We start from the raw sequence: 18,420 nt of genomic DNA, 5'->3' as shown, positions 1-18,420 counted from the left end.
CTGTTTATATACTTAAAGAATTTCTTGGGGTTCTTTTTACTCTCCTCCGCTATATGTCTCTCGTGTTCTATTTTAGCCGCCCTGATTTCATCTTTACATTTCTTATTACACTCTTTGTAATGCTTAAATGCTGCCAATGACCCCCCAGTCTTGTATTTTTTTGAAGGCCTTTTCTTTAGCTCTAATATACATTTTTATGTTGGAGTTTAGCCACCCAGGGTTTAGTTTTGCTCTTTTAAATTTATTTCCCAGTGGAATGCACTTTAAATGCTGGGCAGATGCTACTACTCTTCTTACACCTCTGACTTATGCATGGAAAGTTTATAGAATGTAACTAGTGGCTAACCTTGTAAGGTTGATTTACTAAAACTTGAGAGTGCAAAATCTGGGGCAGCTGTGCATGGTAGCCAATCCGCTTCTAACTTCATCTTGTTCAGTTAAGATTTGACAAAAACAAAACTAGAAGCTGATTGGTTTCTATGCAGAGCTTCTTTAGATTTTGCACTCTCTAGTCTTAGTAAATCAACCCCACTGCGATCAGACGGTGCAATTGTAATTGTGCAAAGGCTTGTGAAGTTGGAATAGGACGAGATTGAAGTAACTGTTTGCATGTAGAGAAGGAAACGATTTTCAATTACCCTTGCTGTGTGCGGTGACCAAAGACCTTCCCAGCACACCAAAATTAGCATGGAGGGATGTTATATTGCTATCCAGTAGTTCAACAACTAGGCTAGTTTTAGGTGAAAATAAATCTGTCCACCATCAGTCACAGTGATGGGCACCCAGAATCATCCACAAGGTTCTCTTGAACCTGAATTGCCAATATATACATGAAGTGCACATGCAGTCATAGTTTTGGTGCTTTTTTGTGAAAGGGAAGAAAAAAAAAAGTTTAAAATCCCTGTATACAATATAATACTACCACTTTTGATGTAAAGGTAGTATTGTCCTCTAGTAAACCTCCACATAGCCAAATTGCAGCAGTGATGCTCAAATTGGAGGAATATTAGATTCTAGTCTGGGACTGTCATTTCCATTAACAGTACCTGTTAGCTACCAATTAAAATTATTTTTGCACTGGTTTGACTTAAGTATGAGCTTTTGAGCGTTGTCAACCATTTTACTTTGCTCAAGTTTACAAATATTATCTATGAATGTGTTTTCTGGAAAAAACTATTTTTGGCAGTTGGGATTTTTCTAAAGCCCTTCCTCCCAAGTATCAGGATTACTTTAGTAAAGGAGAGCAAATCATTTTGAAGAGCAAAATGAATGTGCAAAGTGTGTTGACCTGTAGAATAACCTGTAGATACAACAAATTATCAAAAAAAGGTAAAAACAGTATTTTATTTGAAAAAATGGCAATTGTTTATGATCCATTGAGCTTTAGCAAACTTATTGTCATTCAGTTAGAGTTTACACTAAGTTTAAATTGGTGATTCCAAATCTGCAGGCCCTATGATTGCATTTAACTGGCCCTTGGGGCACTATTACTCCCACTGACACCAACAATGAGGCACTATTACTCCTAGTGACACCAACAATGAGGCACTATTACACCTAGTGACACCAACAATGGGGCACTATTCCTCCTACAAACACCGATGACGGGGCACTTTTCCTTCCATGGACTCCAATGATGGGACACTACTGCTCCCACTGACACCATTAGTAGAGCAATATACCTCATACGAACATCATTAAAGGGTCACTATTACTCCCATTTACACCAGTGATGTGGCACTATTCCTCCCACTGACACCAACAATGAGGCACTATTACTCCTAGTGACACCAACAATGAGGCACTATTACTCCTAGTGACACCAACAATGAGGCACTATTACTCCTAGTGACACCAACAATGGGGCACTATTACTTCTAGTGACACCAACAATAAGGCACTATTACTCCTAGTGACACCAACAATGAGGCACTATTACTCCTAGTGACACCAACAATGGGACACTATTACTCCTAGTGACACCAACAATGGGGCACTATTCTTCCTACAAACACAGATGACAGGGCACTATTCCTTCCATGGACTCCAACGATGGGACACTACTGCTCCCACTGACACCATTAGTAGAGCAATATTCCTCCTACGAACATCATTAAAGGGTCACTATTACTCCCATTTACACCAGTGATGAGGCACTTTTCCTCCCACTGACACCAACAATGAGGCACTATTACTCCTAGTGACACCAACAATGGGGCACTATTCCTCCTACAAACACCAATGATGGGGCACAATTCCTTCCATGGACTCCAACGATGGGACACTACTGCTCTCACTGACACCATTAATGGGGCGATATTCCTTCTACAGACACCATCAATGGGTCCCTATTACTCCCATTTACACCAGTGATGAGGCACTATTAGTCACACTGATGCCATCAACGGGGCGCTATTACTCCCACTGATTCCATCAATGGGGCACTATTACTCCCACTAATACCAATAATGAGGGCACTATTCCTTCTACTGGGGCCTTTTTTACTTCTTGAGCCTGGGACATTGTTGACTTTTACTGACGTAATGAAACGTAGGTATTTTTTATTTTCACTGACCACAATCTGGCCCCTCTAAGGTTTTGAGGACAGTAAAATGGATCTTTGTTTGGAAAGTTTGAGGACCCCTAGCTTGATATGGACATGAAAACAATTCAGTGCAGCTTTGGACTTACAGTATGTGTATGTTACACTTTATATATTTCCTTTATCTGGATATGTGTCTGCACATTTACATTCAGCTAAAGTAAACATGACACATTATCACATAAATGAAGGAAATGTCGCTGAAACACAGCTCCCAATGAGGATGTACAGATAGGTCATTATCTGCGCTCCATCTTCCACCATTTAATCAACCCCACACTGCTACTTACATAATATTACCTTATTACTGTTTATTTGACTGAATTGCAAAAAAAGCTACTAAACAGCTTAAAAGGTTTTTCAACTGCATGGTCTGCTTTTTTTTTTTTCCATGATAGCTGTTTATTTTTATCACAAATTGTCAAGGGCAGCAAAACAGAAAAAAAAATAGATCTGGGAACATGTAGTATTAATGCTGTATTTGCATTTCAGTCCAGCAAGTCAGTTCCATTGCTTATATTACAATCTGTACCTTACAGGCAGATTATTGTGCTGACGAGTAATGTGTGCAGAACACAGAATGTACTTTAGAAATCGAATGTACCATAAAAAGGTACACTCCAGTCAAACATGTATGTTTGACATTGAAAAGAAAGTTTGTATTTAAATACATATTATTTATGTTCAATACCAAAATTGAAATGAACACTCTAAAATGTTATCTTTCTTTTTCCAGGTACACATAAATTATTACATATTAATATTTGTTTTTTTTTTTTTTTTATGTGCAGCTTGCAGGTGCAGTACATCTTTCAGCTGCTGTGATAAAAATGGACCTGTCTAGCAGACCCCCCCCCCCTTTCTCCTAGCAACATCTTAATTAGGTCAGCCAGGCATCCAAAAAACATGCAGGTAATGCTGGGCTTTCTTATTAGAAAGCCAAACATGATTTCCAGACTAAGGCTTCCTTCACACTAGTGCAAATTCAGATGTGACTTGAGTTACACACAATGGCGTGACAATGGAAAACACATTGTTTTCAGTGCTGACTGTTCGCATTCTTTGGAAAAGGTTTCTGTGCTACGTTGGTGCAACACAATTTTGGTGCAATAGAATATGCAAACCACAAGTTGCATCCAAGTTCCACTACATAATTGCACTGAAAATCAGATCAAAGTTGGATCGCAGCAGTGTAAACATAGCTTTAAAGGTCATATATGCATCATCTATTAAATTATTATTATACGGGATTTATACAGCGCCAACAGTTTGCGCAAGGGGTTAACAAAATGAAGTCAGACATTACAGTTACAATACAATTTGGTACAAAAGAAATCAGAGGACCCTGCTCGTTAGAGCATACAATCTATTAAATGTTTATTAGTATAATAAAGATCTTACGTAAACGTGTAAAACATTTAGTCCCCATTCACACTAGCGCGACTTGTCAGGCGACTTGGTCACCTGACAAGTCGCCGTGGGTCGCCTGCCATTGATTAGCACAGGACCCGTTCTAATAGGAACGACACAAGTCACTCCGACTTAGAAAAAGGGTCCTGTACTACTTTGGGGCGACCTGGAGGCGACCTGCATTGACTTCAATGATATGAAGTCCATGCATGTCGCGCAGGTCGCCCCAGCAAGTAGCGTCGCCCCTGTTTGAACGGGGTCTTAGAACAGCTTTACACTTGTACACTTTAAAAGGGGATGTAATAATTAGACGAAAATCTATTATACTATACCATAATTAGAAGGCAACGTAAATCCACTATTCATCTGAACATTAAACCTGTAGCAAAAAAAAAGTTTACTTACGCTATATGGTCACATTTTGTGGACACCTGACCATCACACCTTCTATATGTCCAAACACATGTACGCCCCTTTAAAGGTTTGAGTTCAGATGTTTCCAGTGAAGGATTCTGCTAATGCTATAGCATACATACAAAAACATTTTAGAATATTGTGTACTTCCAAACCTTGTGGCAAGCCTTGGGTGAAGGCCCTTTTCCGTTTCAACATGACTGTGGCCCTGTGCCCCTAAAACTGGTTTTCACAGAGCACTAACGTCGACTGATTGAACATGTTTGGAATTATTTAGAATGGTGATTGTGAGACTGATCTTCTCGTGCAACTTCAATACCTGACCTCACAAATGCTGTTTAAGCTAACTGGACAAGGTTTCCTATAGACACACTCCAAAATCTTGTGGAAAGCTTTCCAGAAGAATAGAGGCAGTTATAGCCACAAAGGGGGCACTCCATATTAATATCCATGCATTTGGATGTCCACAACCATTTGCACATACGGTGTACATTGTTGCCCTCTTGCAATACAGTCTCTGCCTCCTTCTACTGCTTTCTAGCATTGGCAGTCGCTATTCATATGGTCTGAAATGCCACAGCAGCACTGGGGTACTGGTGAGAAGACTTGTGCTTACAACTTAAAAGAGGTAGTCCATGTTTTCTTTATGGGTTAGCCGTAGCTAAATTTTTATTGTTATGTTACAAAGCTTCCCTTTAAAAAAAAAAGAGCTTTTGTTTTAGGCAGTGGACTTTTATTTTAAGACAAACTGCTTACATTTTATGCTGATAGGGCATTTATTTTAGGTACAACTACATTCTTTGTGCAAGGCTTTTTTTTCAGAGGAAGTATTTTGAGATTTCCATTTTCGTGTGTGTTTTTTTTTAACAGGGCCTTTCATTTTTAAGTTTGGGGGGCTTAAAGCTGAACTCTGGGATAAGCAAATAATGTCTAAAAAGATTTGTATTCTTTTTAGAATCTAGGTGTGCTTTGTGCATTTTTCTTTCAGATCTGTGCAGTGATCCAGTATGAAATTTTACCTTTTTGTAGGAGCTTCCTGTAATCAAGACTGGTCACTGCTGCTCTCTCTGGTTGTGCAGGGTGACTGGTCTTGTATCCACCCCCTCTAGTTTTCACAAGCAGCCTGTAGTGGGTGGGCCTGCTGGGTCCCTCCCACAGCTCTCTCGGATATTGCTGTTAATCTATAGCCTGGGTTTGCCAAGGCATTTGGCGCACACACAAAGTGAAATTATATCCTTTGTGGCTATTTTAAAATATATTTCTGAAAATCTTTCTGCTGGAGTTCAGCTTTAAAGCAGCAAGTTAACATGCACGCTGGATTCACGGCCGTGGCACGGGGCTCATAAGGAACAGCATGGGTATTGCCTGCTGATGCTCACTAGAATATCTCCTAATTGGTGCACATTTTTATTTAGCCTACAGGTAAGCTTTACTATAAGCTTACCTGTAGGTAAATATAAAAAAAGTAACGTTTACTACCACTTTAAAGCAGAGTATTCACTTGATATTCTCCATCTTTCATCAAGGCTGCATCTAAACCACCTCATATTATATCACTCACATACAATGCAACCCCCCAGCCCCATAGATAAAATAAAAGTTAGAAATACACCAGTTAGGCCTATTATCCCTGACTATAACTAACATGCTGCTTTTCAATTTTATACTGCTGTATCTTCTGCAATATCCTAATCCTTGTAGTAAAGCCCCAGCCTCTTTTCTTTAGCTGCTGGCCAATTGTACACAGTACAACCCATATCTGTACTCTTTTTTTCCTAGTAAATTTCAGCAAACTCTCCTCCATTAGTAACAACCAATTTTACACTGCTATATCATCTGCAGTCTCTTAATTCTTAATGAGAGCTTGTAATACATCAGCAAGAACAGGGACAACTACAGCTAACTATTTCTATTAGTCGGTCAAAGCAGGCATATTACTGTTTGACAAAAAAGTTTGTGATGCTGTTAAAACTACATAAACTAAATATTTTTCCCAAACTTTATTGAATAAGATTAGGATGCTGCAGCTGTATGTAAGCCAAGATAATTGTAAGAGAAGAAAATTAATTCTTCAGCCAGATATACACTGCCAGTGTATACTGTCGCTGACAACGTCTGTGAAAATGATACAATTTTTAATGTTTCAAGGCACCTCTAAACATATTAGTTTGTGTTTGTGCATTTTCAGAGTTGACATCAAAGCCTTATATACAGTCTTTCATTTTTTATTTATTTTTTATTGCATTAATACATACCCTTATGGTAGTGCTTCATTTAATATGCCTTTTGTATTACAGTTGTTTGCCCATTAGCCCTAAAAATGGCCAACATTTAACAACAGAGTACACTACCCAAAGACTAGAATAGGATTTGCACTGAACTTGAAGTTCGGAATTATGAGTAAGATTCACCTAACCCTTGATAAATCAAACCTGGTCAGATTCGTCTATCACTAAATAGTAGGTTATGTTGGTCTGGTTGCATGGAATCATACTATGATTATAAATATAAAATTGTAAAGTTACCATGTAGCTAGTATTAGTAGTTCACTGAGCAATTTTACTTGTTGCCTGGAAGCTCTTTGTGAAGAATGCCTATTTTATCTTGTTATCTTTCATTTGTCCTTCAGTGATCATAGTATTTATAGCTTTTCATTTATATAATTAGTTTTTCTATTACTTGTTATTACTTACAGCATTACAAGCAGACAATGAAGGCATGATGACTCAGACATTAGGGCAAAGATGACTCAGGAGAAGCTTTATCTAATACATTTTGCATTGCTTTGTTTGTTTTATGCAATACACTATAGCAACTTATTTGTTTGCAAAAATGTATTACGGGAGTAATTAATAAAAATACTTAAAACTGGCTGGTTTACCTGCCAAATGCGTATTTATGTCTATTTATTTATAGAAATAAGTAAAGTGATCCTTTGAATAAAACAAAGACAAACACATGTAACCAGGCTTTCATAAAATATTAGAGAGTAGATACGCCTACCCTGGCAGGGACACAGGACACAGGTTTCTTTATAACGGACGTTATATAAATATATAACATAAACCTATATAAAAAGGTAATGTGCATTTTTAGCTAAATGCATTAAATTGAAGATAAACCCAGAATAAGCATGTTTTATGTAATATGTTCCAATAACAGCTTATTTCTCTCTTCTATGTAAAACTTTTTTTAGTAGATGCCAGTGGTTATAGCAGCTTTCTAATTCTTTTTCCCATAGTTGTGTTGTATTTTAATATTGTCAGAAGAAAGGCTTATGAGAGGAACTACCATTAGATTTAACTTTATTTGCTTTTATTTTTTTATTTTCTTTATTGTTTAAAATACCATTATTTCCTCTCTAAACTAGAAGAACGCAAGCTAGAATCTCATTTTCTACTCAACAAAACAGACAGTTTTCTATATTTTGTAAGCTAGACAAACCTTTTTCAACCAGGAACTCTCAGGTTCCCCCAAAAGTTGCTGGGAATGTGGAGCAATTTTGTGAGCAATTTCTTACTCTCCATTAAGTAACCACTGACACCGGTGATCTTTTTAGCTATCTGCACTGATCCCCAATGATGTGGAGTCCTATTCCACTGGCCAGCAATGTAAGGGAGTATTTCACTGACCATTAATGTACAAAGGTATATCTCCCCTGACCACCAATGTAAGGGGCCATGTTACTAACCATAAATGTAAATTATCACTTCACTGTGTGGGGGCATATTCCCACTGACCACCAATGTAAGGGGAACCTTCTCCCATCATTGCCAATAATGTGGAGCCCTTCTCTACTGACCACCAATGTAAGGGGGACCTTCTCCCATCATTACCAATAATGTGGAGCCCTTCTCTACTGACCACCAATATAATGGGGACCTTCTCCCATCATTACCAATTATGTGGAGCCCTTCTCTACAGACCACCAATATAATGGGGACCTTCTCCCATCATTGCCAATAATGTGGAGCCCTTCTCTACTGACCACCAATGTAAGGGGGACCTTCTCCCATCATTACCAATAATGTGGAGCCCTTCTCTACTGACCACCAATATAAGGGGGATCTTCTCCTATCATTACCAATTATGTGGAGCCCTTCTCTACAGACCACCAATATAATGGGGACCTTCTCCCATCATTGCCAATAATGTGGAGCCCTTCTCTACTGACCACCAATGTAAGGGGGACCTTCTCCCATCATTACCAATAATGTGGAGCCCTTCTCTACTGACCACTAATATAAGGGGAACCTTCTCCTATCATTACCAATAATGTGGAGCCCTTCTCTACTGACCACTAATATAAGGGGGACCTTCTCCCATCATTACCAATTATGTGGAGCCCTTCTCTACTGACCACCAATATAATGGGGACCTTCTCCCATCATTACCAATAATGTGGAGCCCTTCTCTACTGACCACCAATATAATGTGGACCTTCTCCCATCATTACCAATAATGTGGAGCCCTTCTCTACTGATCACCAATGTAAGGGAGCATTTCATTGACGATTAATGTAAGAGATCCTTCCCTGACTATCAATGTCTGTGGATAACTATCAATGTACCAATGTAAATGATCACTTTACGCTATGTAGGCATATCTCCACTGACCACCAATGTAAAGGAACAGTACAAATGTCAATATCTGCACTGCACTTTCTTTCCTAGCCATTATTATTTGTTTATTTTTACTAATGTTAGTAAATTATAATTTTGTTGTACAGTGCAGCCTCAGGTGTTAAATACACTAAAGGGGAGATTTATTAAAACTGGTGCACACAGAATCTATTGCAGCTGTGCATAATAACCAATCAACTTCTAGGTTTTTTTGTCAAAGCCTAACTGAACAAGCTGAAGTCAGAAGCTGATTGGTTACTATGCTCTTAGTAAATCTCCCCCTAAGTATGCTAAATTCCTTGTTTTATATTTACTATTTTACTTTTCCAGCTAATGAACTATGAGCTAGAGATACAATAATTATTATCAAGGGATTGTTTGAGGCCTAATGTAAAAAGGTTATAAAGGCTGATACAGACTCTTCTCTTGCATTTTTAAACTTAAAATTTTCTGCTTAAACTACATACAAGTTACGGTACATTTTATTCATACAGACCATTATGCTGAAGAAATAATAGCATTTACAAATCTCACATGTAATGTGATGCTGTTTGGCCACTTTGGACTTACAGCAAGCAATTTATCCTTTATGTTGACCTATCGCGGGCTTGTTTAATTTTTGCAAATGTCAGGTTATTTCACGTATGTTGACACAGATATTGTTCTAGGTCATTTTTCTTGTGCACTTCCTATTCTGTCACATTGGACTATATGTATAGCTAACTGTAATTCTGTGTTTGCATTGCAGATAATTAGCACCATGGAACCTCAGGTGTCGAATGGCCCAACTTCCAATACGAGCAATGGACCATCTAGTAACAGTAGGAACTGTCCTTCGCCTATGCAGACCGGGGCAGCTACAGATGACAGCAAAACTAACCTCATAGTCAACTACTTGCCACAAAACATGACACAGGAAGAGTTTAGAAGTCTGTTTGGGAGCATCGGGGAAATAGAATCCTGCAAACTGGTGCGGGACAAAATCACAGGTACATATATGCCATTTGCTAATAACTGTCTCAAGGATGTCTGCAGTCACAGTTAAATGCCATCTAAGCATATGTATAGCCTTTTTTTAATATTAACTTAGGGAAGGGCTAAACCCCTGGCAGTTTATTTTTTGCTGCCTGTGTCCTGTTAGGGAGATTTTCCTTTACCCCCTGTCTCAGAGACACAACAGGAAGTGAGAAAAAATCTCTCCAAAGTGAGATAATATCCCTTCTTAGACAGGTGTCCCCATTGGAAGATTTCTTTTCATCTCCTGTTGGTGAAAACTGTAAAATTTTGGAATTCCCCTAACTTTTTGTCTCAATGTCCATGGCCACCAGGGCAGTTAGGGAGGCTAAATCTTTGCAGTGGGAACATAGACTGTAATAAAAACTTGACAGAAGTGCTAAGGGCATATTGGAACTCCTGTGGCGGGCAAATTGTCATCTAAAACAAGATCTCTAACAAACATAGAGAAAATAATCACCTGTTTTCATGCGTTGCTTCCTTACTTGCGGAATGAGCAATTCATTGTGCCATCATGAACAGTAACACTGCAGAATGTCACTCAACAGCGATGGTGTAACGCCTCGCTCATCCACTGGCAAGAATGCCATGCATGAAAACAGGTGGGTATTTTTCTGTCCTCTAAAGCGATTTTGTCAATGAAAGGTTGTCACCAGCAGCAGGACCACTTGTGTGCCATGGCACTACCCCTTCCACACTCTATTCAAAATAAAAATATTTTCTAAAAATAAAAAGTATGCCTCTCAAGTACAAAGTAAACCTCTGTTTTCCTTTGCTCCTTCTTTTAATGCAGTGGGGTTTACATCTCCTACACCCCCATAAGCACAGCAATACCTGGTCCACATGGCAATCTTACTGAAGTAGTTATCTCCTACGTTTTATTAAGTAGAACTTCGGCTTTTTTGTTTGGATAGAATGGGAAAGAATATTTTCTCCCATGTATGTCCTTGTTGGGGAGATTTCTCACATCTTTCTGTCTCAGTGAAAGATGGAAATGAGGGTAAAGCTCACAAATGGAGACATAGACAGCAACAAATGCCAAAAAAACCCAACCCTTTCCCAATCGAATAATAAAAGTGCTTCTATTGCTATCTTTGGAAATGGAGGGAAACAAAAGACACTAATACAATATGGCAGAAATGATTTACCTTCCCCACTGTATTCAAAATCACAAGACAATGTTTTAGCTTTTAGTTCTACTTTAGCTCATTATAGCTAACATAGCATGCATGTCATACAAATATACCTACAAGTGTAGGGGGGTTGTTTTGGGCATCTTTGGCTCCTGCGGCTAGTTATAAATCTGTCACAGGTCACTGTACATCTTGTAATCACTGTGTCAGCCAATCAAAATGGTCACAGTAAAAAAAAACATTTTTTTTTTTTTTTTGCAAGGACATAATTAATATGTGTCCCTAATTCACTTTCTTGTGAAATCAAGCCTTTGAAAATTAAATATTTTCTGCATTAATTGCCCCTAGTTTCATGTCAACAAAGACTGTACTAAAATAGGATTTTTTAAAATGATTTTTCCATTTTTTTTGATAGCACCAATAAAATGGGATGTTTACCTATAAATGGCAGACTTAAAGGAATGAGATAGCTATCTACAGTATCTCACAAAAGTGAGTACACCCCTCACATTTTTGTAAATATTTTATCCAAAGATAACCTCTGGATATGACGCTGAGCAAATGCACTCAAATTCTTTGGTCAACCATGGTAAGGCCTGTCCTAATTGCAACCTCTCCTGTTAAACCACTATACGGTCTGGGCCACCGTGCTGCAGCTTAGTTTCAGTGTCTTGGCAATCTTCTTATAGCCTAGGCCATCTTTATGTAGAGCAACAATTTTTTTTTTAAATCCTCAGAGAGTTCTTTGCCATGAGGCATCATGTTGAACCACCAGTGACCAGTATGAGAGTGTGTTAATACCAAATTTAACACACCTGCTCCCCATTTACACCTGAGGCCTTGTAACACTAACGAGTCACAGGACACCGGGGAGGGGAAAATGGCTAATTGGACATTTTCATATAGGGGTGTACTCACTTTTGTTACCAGCGGTTTAGACATTAATGGCTGTGTGTTGAGTTATTTTGAGGGGACAGCAAATTTTCACTAGTATACAAACTGTACACTCGCTACTTTACATTGTAGCAAAGTGTAATTTCTTCAGTGTTGTCACATGAAAATATATAATAAAATATTTACAAAAATGCGAGTGGTGTACTCACTTTTGTGAGATACTGTAAATACGGTATACAGAAAAGTTTGGATAACCAAAAAAAAAAATTAATTGATGAATTCCAAAAAAACAGGGTGTTGAAACTGCAGTTTGTCGTTAAATTACATTTACAAATCCCAGAAGCTGTTTTGGTTGTAAGAAGGTAATATGGATAGCTATAAAATAGTAAAGCTGTAAATGCTTTTAGGAAAATTTAGGAAAACACTGTCCCACTTCAAGCCAGGGATGAGCCCAATGATATTTTTAACACAATTTGCATGTCAGCCAGTTTTATTCTGATAACTCACAATGCTTAGAAATGCGCTGTGCTGGCTGGAACCATCTTTTTAATGCATATTAGGGGAGTATACTGTATATGCTACAAAGTGACTATAAGAGATGCACAGAGTTGATATGTTGCCGAGCCCATTCGATTAATAAGGCACAATTTGATTAATAACTTGCAACCTAAGAGCTGAATAGACTAACGAGTGTGTATGTGAGTTAATGTCAGCATGCTCTACACTGCTCTAGATTAGAGAAAGCTGGAGTGTCCAAGCATATTATTAGATAACAGTGTAAATAGAGGTAGTATGTGTAATGTTCACAGATAAAAGCCCTGCTTCATCAAGCTGCACGAGGACTTAAATTGTATTTCCACTTTTGCATTGAAATTTAAGAAAAACCCTATTATATGTTTGTTATGTGTTCCCATTCGGATAGCATACCTAAAATCATTTTTTTTTGTTTAATCTTACCTTTAAATGTTTTTTTTGGGAAAGGCCTTTGGGCAGACTGCAAATTAGGGCTCATGCACACAGGACGGGTAAAAAAATGGCAGCACTGCTGTCAGGAAAAAGCAGCGCAAAAACAAATTTATAGCCGCGTTTTTGAGCTTTATTCCCACGCTTTTAGGCATTAGCGTTTTTAAGCATTTTTACAGGAAAAATACTCCCCAAAATGTAAAAATAACTAAAAATGGCATACGTGGCTAAAAGCTTTTTACAGCGTCTAGCAGCATTTTTTTTTGGCATTTTACGTAAAGAACAAAAAAAAAAAAAAAAAAAAAGAAAAAGGTTGGACACCCCTAAAAGCAGCTGCACAAACATCTTGCGTGCATGGACCCTTACTCTGATCTATTGTGAGTCTGAGAAAAAGCCTGGGGACACACTGAGTTTCCTCCCATTAACATACACTGCAGGAACCCAGCTTCTAAATCTTTAACTCCTTGCAGGGACAAAGGGTTCAAATCTAGTTTATAACTGATAATAAGATCTGCCAGTACATTACCGATAGGGTTAATGTGTAAACATAACTCCCAGTCCACTCCCTAAAGTAAGATTAGACCCAAAATTAAACATTTAATATTTTACAGCCTATCAATTCCTAAATGTGGTGGCTACAATCATTTTCCTTTTTAAACTTTCTTTTATTTTCACCTGGTGATTCAGCCAATAAGTCTGTTGTTAGACTTGCAGACATAGCAGTTAGAGGGTTGAAACAAACTGTTTATCACGGGCAGGGGTGCTTACAATGGTCAGCTTTTATTTATTTATAATTAACCCAAAAGGAACAAAACATGCTGCTGTAACTGCTTCTAAAGTGTTATCTGGAGTTTAGCTTCAGTTTGATGGTATATCTGACCATGCTGCTGTCCAAAGGCGTCTCTGTTGCTCCTTCATACAGAGTGCAGACACCATAAGGCAAGTGAAAACAAAGAGGGGAAAAGGCTAAAAAAGAAAACTAATGCAGCCACCGAATCTAATGATTGGTAAGCTGCAATATATGTTTTGGGTTTAATATTACTTTTCCATTGCACAGCAGAGGAAAACTTGCCTGGAAAACATGGGAGGACACTTTCCCAGGATAGGCAGAGTTAATTCTGGAGAATATGTAGGGTCATGGGCCAATTTAAAAAATAGCAGGACTGTCCTGAAAAATCGAAAAACGTGGCAATTTTAAATATAATTACGCGTCATTAACACACTGACTTGTTTTAATCTTTTACCCTGATTGACAAGCCCATGGAAGCCGGGGAAGAAGAGATTAGGATTAGACTTTCAAAATGACTTCCAGACACAATTCTGAAATTTAGTAAGACTAATAGGGTCACCAGCATGCAACACTGCTATTCTGTCTATACTGCTACTATATGCCTTTCAGGGCTCTGTTAAAAAAAAATGTCTACCCTCACTTCCTATGCTGATGGCAACATGTTTCCAGTGTACAGGACGCCAGGGATGGGTCCTGGAAGGCAGCTGTATATCACCACTGTTTGGGTTGTGGTCCCTTTGAAGGGGATGATAACAGACAGTTTGGGAGTACTCAGGGATTCTCACCAATGCAAGTAAGAGGTTCCAGGGTGAACTGTTACGAACAGGAAACCTGGTTAGCACTTTCCCAGGATTGTTAAGTCCTAAAATGGGTCCTAGAATTAGGAGACTTGGAGAGAGGTTATTCGGAAAAGAGCCTCCAACCCTGACTACAGGTATGGTGGTCTTGGGAGAGAGGGATGAAAAGGGCAGGGCGCAGTCAGCAGGAGTCCAAGAGGTTTGGTGTGGAGGAAGACCTGCCTATGAAAGATGCAGTGTAGTATTTCCGCTACTGAAACACTGATGAGTTGTGGTTGCCTTCCTTCGGGCCCCTGTGCAGGCGAGGGACTTTAACCCTGGTATGGGACATAGCTTTTCTGGCGGTGAGCCATAAGGGTGATTTATACCAGAAATTGATGAACTTTTTTATTTTGCTTGTGGTAAAGAAAGACAATTTGTTTTACCTTTTTTTAAAAATAAAAGACTGTTTGCTTTTCCTGACTGGTTATCCGCACTGCCGCAAATATCACACCAGACAGGCAGGCGATGAGATGAACTTTCCAAAAGCAACACAGACAGATATAAAATTGCTTTTCTTTAGTAAAGTATAAAAGTCTAAAGCCCCTGACAGATTTTTATTTCTGCTTGTGTTCCTGTTGCAGAGTTCTCATCCCTTCCTGTCAGGGGAAACCATTAGCAGCCGGACAGGAAGTGAGGGTCAGTCTCTTTAACCACTTGCTGACTGCCCTATAGCAGTTTTACTCCTATAGGGCGACTGCACTGCTCAGGATCACATATATATATATATACACACGTGATCCTGTGCTTACAGGTATCAGGTGCGAGTGCGCGTTGCTGGCAGCTTGCTCCCACTGTAGTTCTACACAGCGGGAATTGATCAACGGTTCTATGGAACTGATGTCCGCCGGCACACACCGATCATTTGTTATGCAGGCTGAATGGCAGTCTGCCTATGTAAACAAGGCAGATCGCCATTCTGTCAGTAGGGAAGGCATTGATCCTGTGTTCCTGCAAAGCAGGAACATGAATCAATGCCTTCCACTAGTAAAAGCACATCCCACACAGTTAGAAAACACTGGTTAGGCACACAGTTAGCTCTTTAAATGCCCCTAATGTTTGACCCCTTCCTAGCCAGTGTCATTAGTACAGTGACAGTGCATATTTTTAGCACTGATCACTGTATTAGTGTCACTGGTCCCCAAAAAGTGTCAGTTAGTGTCCCAACTGTCTGCCGCAATATTGAAGTGCTGCTATAAGTCGCTGATCGCTGCCATTACTGGTAAAAAACTTAAAAAAATTAAAATAAAACTATCCCTTAGTTTCTAGACACTATACCTTTTGTGCAAACCAATCAATATACTCGTATTGGGATTTTTTTTTTTTACCAAAAAGATTTAGAGGCCTAAATTGATTAAGACATTTGTTTGTTTGGTTTTTTTTTTCGTTTTTTTTTTTAATGAATATGTTTTATAGTGGAAAGTATAAAATATTCACATTTTCAAAATTGTCGACCTTTATTCGTTTATTTCGCAAACAATAAAAACTGCATAGATGATCAAATACCAGCAAAAGAAAGCTCTATTTGTGGGGGTAAAAAGGACACAGCGTTGCACAGGTACACAATTGGCAATTAAAGTAACAGAGTGCTGTTTCGCAAAAAATGTCCTGGTCATGAAGGGGGTACATTTTCTGGAGGGCAAGTGGTTAACAAGGCTCCAGAGAGCAGTAAAATCCCAACAGGAGTTATAATCCTTCCCTACCATATATGAAGCCAGAAAAAAAAGCTTGCACTTTACGGAATCCTTTCTCCGAATTCCTTCTCAAAGATAAGTCCTCTAGTTACAAAATAGGAAATCTTAAGAGGTTGACACACAATATAGACATTTATTATAGCCATATGTATTCACAAAATTGTTTGCTGTGTAAATTACTGCTCAGGCCCCTTTCACACTTTTACGACTCAAAAGTTGCATCGACTTTGGAGCTCAACTTTATTTCAGCTTTGATGCAACTTTGGAAGAGTGCAACTTGGATGTGACTTTGGCTTTGACCAGTTTCAATGGACAACTTTTGCATTGTATAACATTCAGGTGTCAGCGGGTCTGTGGTAGTGAGCCCTTGTAGATCCCCAGCTCAGGATTCCCCAGGGCGTGGAGTCTAAGCCCCAGCCTGCTTCTTGACCAGGGCCCCTGATGGTGGGGATGGACTTGCAGCAGGCTGGAACCAGGTCACGGCCCCCCAGGTAGGCCCAGCTTAAGATGTGGAGACCGCCGGCGTATGCAGAGTAAACAGCAGACAAAAGGATATCCAAGAGACAAGCCGTGGTCAGGACAGGCAGCAAACAAACACAGACAGGAAAACAAAGCCGGATCGGTACACAGTAAATCAGATCCAATAGCCTAGGGGTATAGAGATGGGAGCTCAGAGAACAGTGACATTGCTCAAGCAGTGAGCGTTACACTGAGCAAGTCTTATATAGACAAGCCAATTAGGAGGCGGGCCAGGAAGTGATGAAGGGACAGGAAATAAAAGCCCACAGGATAGCAGACGATGCCCAAAGGAGATCACAGCCACACCACACAAGTGAAAAGAAGCAAGGTAGAAGCACTGCAGCAAGAAGGTAAGAGTATACAAACAAAAACTACAGGCTAACTTGTGACATCAGGTATGATTTTCATACAACTTCTGAGGGTTAACATTGAAGTCTAGGGCCCTCAAGTTGTATAAAAGTCGGACCAAAGTAGTGCATGAACTACTTTGAAGTTGCTGCAACTTTAAGTTGTGCATATATGAATGGGTGTCATTGGAAAACATGGGGAATGACATGTCGTGAAATTCTGATGTCCAAAGTTGCATGACAATTTGCACAACTGTGAAAGGGGCCTTAGCCAGACTGCCCCTGGCAGTCACATTAACTGCCATTCCTATGGGTACCCCCTTGGTTCAGAACCGACAGGGGGACAGGGGTAGGAGTAAACTTACTAAAATCCTGCAGACGTTGTAATTAGGGGGGGGTGTATATTTTTGCTTGAACAAAGCCGACGAAAGTCAAACCTCACTTTAAGCCTAAAATCCTTGAAATGCAATCGCATTATGAATAATATAGCCCAGTTATACGGAATCTGTAACACTTCAAATCAAACTCCGCGTGCGTGAGCCTCGTATACGGATAAACCATAAATTATTTATTTTGCAATATGTCTGTCAAAAGGCACACAAATGGATTTCACCTGCTGCGAACTGAGCCCATCAACAGCAGCCTTGCCGTATAAGTTATGTTTATAATAACAATACAGTGATAAGCGCTCTGTCTTTTAAGAGAATGCGAATCCAAAACTGAGACAAGTCTGAAGGCAAGGGCTGTGATTCATATCTTACATTGCTTTGTATAGGCAGTGAAATGGAAACAAGGAACACGAACGGAACAATGTAGCCATAAACTGAGCTTATTATAAAAATTTCATTTTCGCAACTTAATTAATTCTGGCTTTTTAAATTAACAGTAAAATGGGTCCCTCTTGATCCATCACAGTCGTACAGAGGCCAGGATGGAAAATGATAAACTTTCTTACCTGTTCATCAGAAACCAGATGATTAAATGAGGCCATGGAGATAAGAATAGATGGGATGCCGCAATGTGAATAGAATGCTTTGTGACTTTTAGGGGTGAGCGCATTGCCTTCTGTTCAGCAAGCTAAAAGAGCTAAAGGAAGTATGAAGAAACCCATATGGGGCCACATCAGCACACAGTGTTGTATGATAGGTCCCCTCTGTAGTGGGAATATAGCCAAGCTGAAAT

At 39.2% G+C, this 18,420-nt stretch overlaps 1 protein-coding gene across 8 annotated transcripts in view; it reads left to right on the top strand.

Annotated features, from left to right (window-relative positions):
- ELAVL4 (ELAV like RNA binding protein 4) overlaps positions 1 to 18,420 on the top strand; it is a 197,714-nt gene that overhangs the window by 105,141 nt on the left and 74,153 nt on the right. For all 8 annotated transcript variants that reach the window (XM_082264977.1, XM_082264982.1, XM_082264976.1 and 5 more), the window contains exon 2: positions 9,797 to 10,037. In XM_082264977.1, the coding sequence (XP_082121103.1) occupies positions 9,797 to 10,037 (241 nt within the window). The remainder of the gene's footprint in view (positions 1 to 9,796; positions 10,038 to 18,420) is intronic.

The sequence above is a fragment of the Pelophylax lessonae genome, assembly GCF_965119305.1.
Source record: "Pelophylax lessonae genome assembly, chromosome: 8".
NCBI classification, from domain to species: domain Eukaryota; kingdom Metazoa; phylum Chordata; class Amphibia; order Anura; family Ranidae; genus Pelophylax; species Pelophylax lessonae.
This window is presented reverse-complemented; position numbering and strand designations above follow the sequence as displayed.